The sequence below is a fragment of the Eptesicus fuscus genome, chromosome 10 (assembly GCF_027574615.1).
Source record: "Eptesicus fuscus isolate TK198812 chromosome 10, DD_ASM_mEF_20220401, whole genome shotgun sequence".
In the NCBI taxonomy this organism is placed as follows: Eukaryota; Metazoa; Chordata; class Mammalia; order Chiroptera; family Vespertilionidae; genus Eptesicus; species Eptesicus fuscus.
In genome coordinates, this window is record NC_072482.1 from 31,708,779 (window position 1) to 31,720,881 (window position 12,103).

At 42.0% G+C, this 12,103-nt stretch overlaps 1 protein-coding gene across 2 annotated transcripts in view; it reads right to left on the reverse strand.

Annotated features, from left to right (window-relative positions):
• The window catches only part of LMBRD1 (LMBR1 domain containing 1), an 82,537-nt gene that overhangs the window by 24,997 nt on the left and 45,437 nt on the right, over positions 1-12,103 (reverse strand). For both annotated transcript variants that reach the window (XM_008139641.3, XM_054722222.1), the window contains exons 8-9: positions 11,638-11,763; positions 9,860-10,012 (exon numbers count right to left, since the gene is read on the reverse strand). In XM_008139641.3, the coding sequence (XP_008137863.1) occupies positions 9,860-10,012; positions 11,638-11,763 (279 nt within the window). The remainder of the gene's footprint in view (positions 1-9,859; positions 10,013-11,637; positions 11,764-12,103) is intronic.

Genomic DNA, 12,103 nt, shown 5'->3' on the forward strand with positions numbered 1-12,103 from the left:
AAATGGTGCGGAGAACAGGACATCTATATGCAAAAGAATGAAGTTGGACCCTTTTCCTTTACCATATGTAAAAACTAACTCAAAATAAAAGACCTAGCTGGCATGGCTCAGTGGTTGAGCACTGACCTATGAACCAGGAGGTCATGTTTCAATTCCCAATCAGGGCACATACCCAGGTTGCGGGCTTGTTACCAGTGTGGGGCTTGCAGGAGGCAGCCGATCAATGATTCTCTCTCATCATTGATATTTCCCTCTCTCTTCCCCTCTCCCTTCCTCTCTGAAATAAAAACATACATTTTGTAAAAAATAAAAGACCTAAACATAAGACCTAAACCTGTTAAAACTCTTAGAACAAAACTCTTCATGGAGTTGGGGTTGGCAATGTGGAGAGACTGTTCTATAACATGACTGCTGTTTGTCCCGCAAGCTGGATCTTGGCCAGAAGGGAGGCTGCTTTCCATAAACCCCTCTTAGAGACTGTTTCATTATAACTGATGTTAATTCTGACATACATCAGCACCCTTTCCTTACCTCTTGCTATGTGCTAGTTCCAGGAACAGGTTGTCGTTCTGACTTGGTCAAGCATGTAATTTCCTATACATGGTAGTATTCATGTACAGGTACCAGTGACTATTCCCCCTTTTAACCTACACAATCCTTTGGCACCTGTCAAGTGACATGGCAATTTATTTCATTTTGCAGCCACCCAAGACAGGCCTCCTATGTGACTTTCCCTTAATAAACTCTATTCATTACTGGAATGGAGTGGCCAGCCTCTTTCTTCAGTCTTTCCCTGCCCTCCATTTATGGAGGTAATCTCAGGGTTTTTCTTGGGGTGTGCATGTACCAACAGGCAACTGTTTTTTATATATAACCAAAGAGCACAGTCAACAAAAGAAAAAATTGGACTTCATCAAAATTAAAAACTTTTGTGCATCAAAGGACACTATCAACAAAATGAAAAGACAACCCAAGAATGGGAGAAAAATGTTGCAAATCATATGTCTAATAAGGGATTAACATTCAGGATATTTAAAAGAACTCTTATAACTCGACAACAATAAAACATAAACAATTATAAAATGGACAAAGGACTTGAATAAAATTTCTCCAAAAAAATTATACTAATGACCATCAATCAAATGAAAACATGCTCAACATTACTAATCATTATGGAAGTGAAAATCAAAACCATGACATACCACTTTACAACCATAGTTTGGTTGTTACCAAAACAATGAAGAGTAAGTGTTGGCAAGGATGTGGAGAAATTGGAACCCTTGTGCATTGCTGGTAGGAATGTGAAATGAGCAGCTGCTATGAGTTTGTAGATTCCACAAAATGTTAAACACAGTATTGCCATATAATCCAACAATTTCATTTCTAGATAGATATTCAAAAGAACTGAAAGCATGGAATTAAACAGACACTTGCACACCAATGATCATGGCAGCATTATTCACAATAGCCAAAACTTGAAAACAAGCCAAATTTCTACCAGTAGATAGATGAATAAACAAAATGTGGTATATACATACAGTGGAACATTATTCAGCCTTAAAAAGGAATGGAATTTTGATACATCTACCAATGGATGAACTTTGAAGACATTATGTGAAGTGAAATAAGCCAAATACAAAAGGACAAGTATAGCATAATCTGTTATATAACATTCCTGGAATAGGCAAGTTCAGAGAGACAGAAAACAGAAGAGATGTCATTATGGGATATGTGGCTGGGTACAGGGAGTTGTTATTTAATGGGTAGTGTTTTTTGTCTATAAAAGTTCAGGAAATGAATAGTGAATGAAATAAGTATATTGCACAATATTGTGAATATACTTAATGCCACTGGATGTAAACTACAAAGGGTTAAAATGATACATTTTATATTATGTATATTTTACCACACTATAAAAGTCTGAAAAAAATATATGTGATACAATTATGGACATGAATTTGTAACTTTCTATACAAATACAAGAGGAGTGTGTGTGTGTGTGTGTGTGTGTGTGTGTGTGTGTGTGTGTGTAAAATAAGAGGTGTATATATAGTAAAATCTCAAATTACATTTAAAATCTATTGAATCTATAGGTTACCAAGGCCAATTAGTTGCACAAGCTCAAACTATGCCCTCCTGTCAGAGGAAAGTTTAATAAAATATTTAATGAACATTTTAGACTGTATGCTTAGAAACATATTTAGTAGTATATATAAACTAGAGGCCTGGTGCACAAAATTCATGCACGGGGGGAGGGGGGAAGGTTGTCCCTCAGCCCAGCCTGCACCCTCTCAAATCTGGGACCCCTCGAGGGATGTCTGACTGCCCATTTAGGCCCAATCCTGGTAGGGTCGGGCCTAAACGGGCAGTCGGACATCCCTCTCACAATCCAGGACTGCTGCCTCCCAACCGCTCGCCTGCCTGCCTGATTGCCCCTAACTGCTTCTGCCTGCCAGTCAGATCACACCCTAACCACTCCCCTGCCAGCCTGATCGACGCCTAACTGCTCCCTTGCCGGCCCGATTGCCCCTAACTGCCCTCCCCTGCCAGCCTGGTCACCCCTAACCGTCCTCCCCTACAGGCCTGGTCCCCCCCCAACTGCCCTCCTCTGTAAGCCTGGTCCCCCCCAACTGCCCTCCCCTGGAGGCCTGGGTGCCCCCCCCCCAACTGCCCTCCCCTGCAGGCCTGGGTCCCCCCTCAACTGCCCTCCACTGCTGGCCATTTGTGCCAGCTATCTTGTGTCCACATGGGGGTGGCCATCTTTGACCACATGGGGCAGCCATATTGTGTTGGAGTGACGGTCAATTTGCATATTACTCTTTTATTAGATAGGATGCTGCTTTAAGGAGCCATTAACTTATTCTAATTAGATGCCTATTTTTATGTCAACACAAAACTAAATTTCTCCCTTGAGTTACATGACAGTATTTTTAAGGAGTTGAAAAATCCCAACTTTAGAATTGTAACAATAGCAGCTGCAATTTTCTGAGCTGTTTATATCAAAAGGCAATGAAGAGCATACATTACTTCACTTAATTCCCATAATGAAAATAAAATTAAGAATATAACTCCATTAAGAATATAAGTCTGCCGAAACCGGTTTGGCTCAGTGGATAGAGCATCGGCCTGCGGACTCAGGGGTCCCGGGTTCGATTCCGGTCAAGGGCATGTGCCTTGGTTGCGGGCGCATTCCCAGTAGGGGGTGTGCAAGAGGCAGCTGATCGATGTTTCTCTCTCATCGATGTTTCTGACTCTCTATCCCTCTCTCTTCCTCTCTGTAAAAAATCAATAAAATATATTAAAAAAAAAAAAAAAAGAATATAAGTCTATGCACTGAATTCCCGTGCTTCTGAAATGAGATGTGCACATCCTAAGGAGTACATGGCCATGTGAAATCACAGATCAATGGGCAATGGAGATCTACTATTATGAAAAAAAAATTTATATAACTTAACCTTTGCATTTTCAAATTTAATACACCTTATAATAAAACAAATATGTATTACAGCACAGAGTAAAAGGCATTACTACCACAAAATTTTGAGGAGCCGGGGGAGAGAGAGAGAGAGAGAAAGAAAGAGAGAGAAACATCAATGATGGGAGAGAATCATTGGTCAGCTGCCTCCTGCACGCCCCCAACTGGGGATTAAGCCCACAACCCAGGCATGTGCCCTTGACTGGAATCGAACCTGGGACTCTTCAGTCCGAAGGCTGACACTCTATCCACTGAGCCAAACCAGCTAGGGCTCTCACCAGTCTTAAATCATCTTCAGCATATATGGAGCACTGAAAAGGGGTGAATGGACCTATTTCTACCTTTTTCCACTAGGACTACTTGGATGCTAATGTTTAAAAGCATCGATATGAAGTCAGTCAGTCAGAGAAAGACAGTATCACATGATCTCACTCATGTGTGGAAACTAAGTAACAAAATAAACTGATGAACAGAGTAGATCCAGAGACATGAAAGCATGGAACAGAGAGTGGAATTTAGGAGGGAACATGGGGGAGGGTGGATGGGTGGGAGGTAATCAACCAAAGACCTTGTATGCATATATGCATAACCCATGGACATAGACAATAGGGTGGTGAAGGCCTCGGGAGGGGGGGGGTGTCTATGAGGTCAATGGGGGGGGAAAGGGGACATATGTAACACTTTCAACAATAAAGATTAAAAAAGAAAAAGAAAAGCACTAATAGCATGTGGCTTCCTATTTCTGAATTATATCAACTGTGGACAAACACAGTTGTAATGAATAATAACTTATTTTCATATTTCATTTGATAAAAAAAAAAGCAGTATTGATCTCTTGGTATTCATGTTAACCCTTCAAATACATAACAGTAATTTTGTATCCCCAGATAGTCCCTTCAGGAATCCCTATTACTAATTATTCCTAAATTAGAACTAGATAATGGAAAGATAGGTAAGAATTTAGATCAGTACTCAGGAATGACACATTTATACAGCAAAAGGAATAAATAATAAACTGTATTGGAGGTTTCAGCTAGTGCAGTAGGAGAAAAAAAGCAACTGAAAATCCTATATTTGAAAGAAAAAATTAAAACTATCTTTTAGCAGCTTATCTGATCATGTACTTAAAAATCCCTTAGGAATCTATAAACTACTAGAAACTAATAATTAAGCTAGGCTGCATGATACAAGTACAATGTATAAAAGCAAACCTCTACATAATAGCAACAAATAATTGAGAATTAAAATTAAACAAAATCATTTGTAAAAATATAAATAAAGACATACGTATAGATAGATTTAGCAAAATATTTGCAAGGCCTAGTCACTTAATACTACAAATGACTGCTAAGAGAAATTTAAGATAACATAAATAAATGAAAAGATATATTCATGAATTGGAAGATTCAATATTAAGATATCAATTATCCCCAAGTTTACCTATTGATTCAAAGTAATACCAATAAAAATTCTCGTGGGTATTTTGTGAAATTATGAGTTGATTCTAAAATGTATATGGAAATGCAAAGGTTATGCACAGCTAAAACAATTCTGAAAAAGGAAAACAAAACTGATGAACTTGCCCTTCTTGATTTCATGATTGATTTGAATGCTCCAGTAATAAAGTTTTAGCATAAGGACATATAAATCAATAAAGCCAAAGACAGAGTCCAAAACAGACCCTCACACATATATATATAATCAATTGATCTGACAAAATTGCCAAGGAAATTCAAAGTACAAAAAATAGTCTTGAGAAAAAAAAATAGTAATGTCCTTATGGAAAATAAAATAAGCCTTGACCCGTAGGTCATACCATCCCATAAAATTAATTTTAGATGGGCCACAAACCTAAATACAAGAGCTACAGCTATAAAATTTCTAGAAGAAAACATAGGAGAAAATGTTTTCTGTAAAGGCTTTAAAAACATCTCTTTGAATGATAGTGTTAAGAAAACAAAACAAAAAAAGCCATAAACTAGGAGACAAAGTACTTAATCCAGAATACATAAGAATTTTTATAATTCACTCATAAAACAAAAACCTAATTTTTAAAATGGCCAAACAAGCATTTTAGAGAAGACATATAAGTAAACAGCCAATAAGAAAACAAGATGATGTTCAATATCATTAGTCATCAGGGAAATGTAAATTACTATTACATACCTAGTAGGAAAACTATTGCAAACAGGTGACAAGAATATGAAGAAATTAACAATCTTATATTGCTATAGGAATGCAAAATGGTACAACCACTTTAGAAAATATTTTAGCCATTTCTTATAAACTTAAACATATATTGAACATTAGACCCAGCAATTCTACTCAGGTATTTACCCAAGAAAAAAAATGAGTTAAATGAAAACACATGTCTACACAAAGGTTTATGCACAAATGTTTACATAAGCATTATTCATAATAGTCTCAAAGTGGAAACAACTGAAATCCACTAACAGATAAGTGGATAAACAAATTGTGACATAGATATGCACTGGAATGCTAATCACCAATAAAACAGAACGAACCACTTTAAAAAAAATGCAACAACATGGATGAATCTCAAAAACATTGTGCTGAGCCCAAGAAGCCAGACAAAAAACTATACACTCCCCAATAAACTGTTAAAAGATTATATATTTTTATTTCATTTATACAAAATTATAGAACACATAAAACTAAAGTACAGAGACAGAAGTGCATTAGTGGTTGTCTGGGGTCTGTGCTCAAGGAAGCAGGGGGAGACAAAGTAGCTTTTTGGGTAATGTAGATGTTCTATATATACAACCTATATTTGGTAAAATCAATCCCTTTAAGCATATGTTCAGTGAAATGGAACATACAACAAGGCAGTTAATGTTGCAAATTGGTTATAAATATTTATAAGAAGCTACAATTTAAAATTAAGATAAGGTTGGGGAAGGCTTCATCATACCTTTGGTACTATAAAGACAAATCTCTTTGGAAAAAAGGATTAGGGTGAATTAAAAAAAACAAAAATGTATTCTAACAGAAGGTTAAATTAATGAGACATAGAACTGATTTTTTTTAAATTTATCTTTACTGTTGAAAGTATTACAGATGTCCCTTTCCTTCCCCCATCCTCCCACTGATTCCCTCCACCCTGTTCCAGTCCCCTCCCCAGACCCCTCCACCACTACCACTATTGTCTGTCCATGGCTATGCATATAAATTCATTGGTAATCTCTTCCTCCCCTCTCTCTTCCAGCTTCCCTCTGAAATACCTCAATCTGTTGCATGCTTCAATGTCTCTGGATCTTTTTTGTTCATCAATTTATTTTGTTCATTAGATTCCACGTATAAGTTAGATTGTGTGATACTTGTCTTTTCTCTGAGTTATTTGGCTTATTTCTCTTAGCATACTATACTTCAGGTCCCTCCATGCTATAATATGGTAATTGTTGAGAAACTCTTTAAAAGAGGAGTTTTTTGGAGTGAGCAGTCACTAACTGCATTATCTCACTTCCTTTTTAATTATAACAGGAAGACAAAGCAGCATTAGAACTCAATCTGACTGATCTCTGAGGGGGTTCTATAAAACACCTTTTAAAAAAATTAGCCAAGAACCATTTTCTAGCTTCGTTTTGCCCAACTTTACTCAAACCAATCTATATGTACAGCACTTTCTGAATTACAACTGGCATTGTATACTTATGGTATACAAAGCCCTGGTGTTTGAAATGCCAAATACAGAATGGGCACATATAGAAATTTGTGGCCAGCAGTTCTAGTTACTTTTTAGACTCAGGTTCATATTATGATGACCTTAATTCAATTTATTTATTTAAAATAATCATAGCTTTATTTTTATTTTAGAAAGAGAGAGAAAGAGAGAAACACTGATTTGTTATTCTACATATTTGTATGCATTTCATTGGTTGTTTCTTGTATGTGCCCTGATAAGGGATTGAACACCCAACCTTGGCATATCAGGATGATGCTCTAATCAACTGGGCTACCCAGCCAGGGCCTCAATTCAGATACTTATGTTTAGGTACCATACTTCCAAGAATTCAAGGCTAGCAAATGATGCTCCCACCCCCAAAAAAGTAATGGTTTTCTATCTCAATAACTTTTTACATAGTTTTCGCCACATATCATCTAACGATAAAAAAAAATTCTATTACTTTTTAGTTAGGGATCCTAAACTTTATTATGATTCCCAGATCTCTTATTTATAGAAAAGTACAACTTAACAAAATATGCTAGCAGCAAATTACATTACTTATCTATATTTTAACTTAGATTTCCCAACAACTATGTTGATACTAGGGGCCCCATGCACGAAATTCGTGCACTGCGGGGGGGGGGGTGTCTCCTCAGCCCAGCCTGCCCCCTCTCACATACTGGAAGCCCTCAGGGGATGTCCTACTGACGCCTAAGCTGCAGTCTGGCCTCCCTTTGTGGTAGACAACTGGGCTGATCAGGGAAAGGCACCAGCCCCATCACCCCACTGCTGGAGCCACTGCCATTCACCGCAGCCACCAAGGTGTTTTCATCAACACGGACTCCAGTCCCTTCACCATGAAAAAATGACAACTTTCTTTAGGCATTTTCAAGATGTATCTCTTTTCATAGGACATGACATTTCTTTCTTTCCTTTTTTTTTTTTTTATCCTCACCTGAGTGTATGTTTTTATTGACTTTTAGAGAATGTGGAAGAGAAAGGGAAAGACAGAGAGAAACATCAAAGTGAGAGGAATACTTTGATTGGTTGCCTCCTGCATGAGCCCTGACCCGGGCCCCAGCCAGGGAAGAGCCTGCAACTTAGGTACATGACCTTGATCAGAATCTAACCTGGACTCTGCGGTTGGCAAACCTAGGCATTATCCACTGAGCCAAACCGTGTAGGGCAGGTTATGACATTTCTTAGCCCTCCAGCAGCGGACCTTCATTTTTTCCCCAGGAGTGTGGTGGAAAAGCCCTAGACCACCTTTTTGGATTCTTATACCCAAGTTACTAAGGATATTACAGTGGCATAGAGGGAGCTTAGCCAATGAGCGGTCAGAAAAGGTGTTTCCTCTATAGTTCACACCTATCTCCTCCAATCTCCAGTTCCGCCCCTGCCAAGGCCTAAAGCCTCCAGCCCTTGGCAGGGGACCCCCAGCTGGCTGGATCTCCAGGCTCCGCCCCAGCCAAGACTGAAAGCCTCTGGCCAAGGCTCTGGCCCTGGGCATGGACCCCCAGCTGGCTCCAATCACCCGCAGTGCACCCCAGCTGGCTCCGATCGCCCGGCTCCACCCCCGGCCAACGCCTCAAGCCTCTGTTTGAGGCTCGGGCCCTGGGCAGGGACCCCCAGCTCACTCCCATCACACACAGGGACCCCCAGCTGGCTCAATCGCTTGGCTCCACCCACAGCAAAGGCTGCAAGCCTCTGGCTAAGGCTTGGGCTCTGGACAGGGAACCCCAGCTTGCTCTGATCACCCGCAGGAGACCCCAGCTGGCTCTGATGGCCAGGCTCTGCCCCAGCGGCCAAGGCTGCAAGCCTCTGGCTGAGGCTTGGGCCCTGGGCAGGGACCCCCAGCTTGCTCCAATCGCCCAGCTCCACCCCCAGCCAAGGCCGCAAGCCTCTGTTTGAGGCCTAGGCCCTGGGCAGGGACCCTCAGCTGGCTCCGACTGCCCGCAGGGACCTCCAGCTGGCTCAATCAACTGGCTCCACACACAGCCAAGGCCGCAAGCCTCTGGCCAAGGCTTGGGCCCTGGGCAGGGACCCCCAGCTCACTCTGATCTCCCGCAGGAGACCCCAGCTGGCTCCAATTGCCAGGCTCCGCTCCCGCAGCCAAAGCCTCAAGCCTCTGGCCGAGGCTCGGGATCTGGGCAGGGACCCCCAGCAAGCTCAGATCGCCCGCAGGGGACCCCAGCTGGCTCCGATCACCTGCAGAGGACCTCAGCTGGCTCCCATCGCCTGCAGGGGACCCCAGCTGGCTCCAATTGCCTGGCTCCGATGCCCAGCTCCAACCATGGCCATGGCCAACAAGGGCAAGGGAAACCCAAGCCTCCCTCCTGCTCTCCTCTGCCACAGGCATCTTGGTTGGGTTTATTTGCATATTCACTCCTGATTGGCTGGTGGGCGTGGCTGGTGGGCATGGCTTGTGGGTGTGGTGGAGGTGTGGTCAATTTGCATATTACTCTTTTATTAGGTAGGATAACACTTGCATTACACATGAGTAAATGAAGTTCAGAGAGTTACGTACCTTGCCCAAACTACCAAATGAAAGAGCTGTGATTCAAACCCAGATTATTTTAACTCCAAAATGCTCTTGAGCACCATGCTGTATTGCCTCTAAAGGAGAACTCAACCTCTCTGACAGGTACAATATAAACTTGGAAGAAGAGTGACAGCATAATTTTAAAAAACCCATTTACCTTCAGGGGCCGCAGAGCGCCACAAAATTTTGTCCAGCAGCTGTTTTCAATGAATTCTAAGCGCCTCTCTCTTTTCCTAAGTGTTCGTAACCTTTCTTCAAGTTGTTTTAAGGTGCGTTTATCCCTTGCTGGCAAAGGTCGACCATCTTTGCTCTGCAAACAACAGAATAAAAATGAAACAGTTTTTACCATTAAGGTCTTAATAAAGTAATCCATCAGATTTAGCAGATCAGGCAATGAAACTTCTTTAGGTTGGATTTGATTCCTTAGGCAAATTTACAAATTAAAAATAACGAACAATTTTGATGTGACAATGCACATATATATACAAAGGTCAGCACCAAAATGTGAATGTGTGGTCACAGTGGCATGGCTCAGTGATTGAGTGTTGACCTATGAACCAGGAGGTCACCATTTGATTCCCAGTCAGTATTGTGGGCTCAATCCCCAGTGTGGGGCATTGCAGGAGGCAGCCTATCAGTGATTCTCTCTCATAACTGATGTTTCTATATCTCTCTCCCTCTCCCTTCCTCTCTGAAATCAATAAAAATATATTTAAAAAAAATAAAGTAAAAATAAATATAGGCATGGTTTTTGAAGAATACGTTGCAAAACAATTCAATATCAAAAATGTTTGCCAAAGTCTAAGTCACATCAGAAAGCAGCTCAAAGAAAAAGTAATTTGATGCTTCCCAATTATAATAAAACTAGAGGCCCAGTGCACAAAATTCGTGCACTGGCAGGGGTGGGGGTGGGGTGTGTGTTCCTCAGCCCAGCCTGTACCCTATTCAATCTGGGACCCCTCGAGGGATGTCCAACTGCCCACTGGGATCAGCCTAAATGGGCAGTCGGACATCCCTCTCATAATCCAACACTACTGGCTCCCAACCACTTGCCTGCCTCCCTGCCTGCCTGCCTGATTGCCTCTAACCTCTTCTGCCTGCCAGCCTGATCACCCCCTAACCACTCCCCTGCCAGCCTGATCGGCGCCTAACTGCTCCCCTGCCGGCCCGATTGCCCCTAATTGCCCTCCCCTGCCAGCCTAGTCACCCCTAATTGCCCTACCCTGATGGCCTGGTTGCCCCTAACTGTCCTCCCCTGCAGACCTGGTCACCCCTAACTGCTCTCCCCTGCTGGCCCAGTCGCCCCCAAATGCCATCCCCTGTAGGCCTGGTCCCCCTCAACTGCCCTCCCCTGATGGCCTGATCTCGCCCCCAACTGCTCTCCCCTGCAGGCCTGATCTCGCCCCCAACTGCCCTTCCCTGCCGGCCAATTTGGTTCTGATTGGTCAGTTTCTATGCCAGTGAGCATCTCTGGGCCTATTGCTAGGCCTGATCAGAGAGGCAGGGCTGATCAGCAGCCCCCACAGAGGCCCAGACAAAAACAGAGGCGGGGGAAGCCCAGAGAGAAAGAGAGGCAACGGCTGATCAACTGCTGTCATGGAGGCTGCTGATCACACCCTGCCTCTCCTTAGGGGCCCCTCTCCGGGCCTGATCTGCAGCCCCTTCGGCAGTCCGACTGCCCACCGGTCATTTTGGCCATGGGCAGAAGAGGTTAGAGGCAATCAGGCAGGCAGGCAGGGAGGCAGGCGAGTGGTTGGATTATGAGAGGGATGTCTGACTGCCCATTTAGGCTCGATCCCAGTGGGCAGTCGGACATCTCTGCAGCCACGGCAACTCAGCACTGATTGCAAGACTGACTTCTGGTGTTCGGTCAAGCCTTCGGTTGTTTTGTACATTACGGACCCTGGGTTTTTATATATTAGGATACCAACTCACTTTTGATTTAATTGATTGAATGTGTTGTTCCACTTCTTCAATGTCTTCAGTGTTTTCTAAACGTTCATAAGCAGCACTTCTAGTGCCTTTTATAAGATTTAAAGGTAATGCCGACATGCCATAGGCCTAAAAAACAAAATTAAAATGTGATTTAGTAATATTATTTTAAATACAGGATATCCCCCAAAAAAGGTATACACACTTTAACAGCTGATAGCTCAATTTTGAAAATGAAATGCATTTTAGTAAACACTGGTTTTATAATTATTTAAAGTGTGTGTATACATTTTTTTTTTGGGGGGGGGACACCCTATATATGACACAATTTTCAGGTAAAAATGCCACTTAAAAAAAATGAACACAACATTTAAGAGTCTGATATATATGTGGTATTATGCAATGACTAGAGGCCTGATGCACGAAATTCATTTAAGAGTAGGCCTTCCTTCCCTGGCCACCGGCTCCG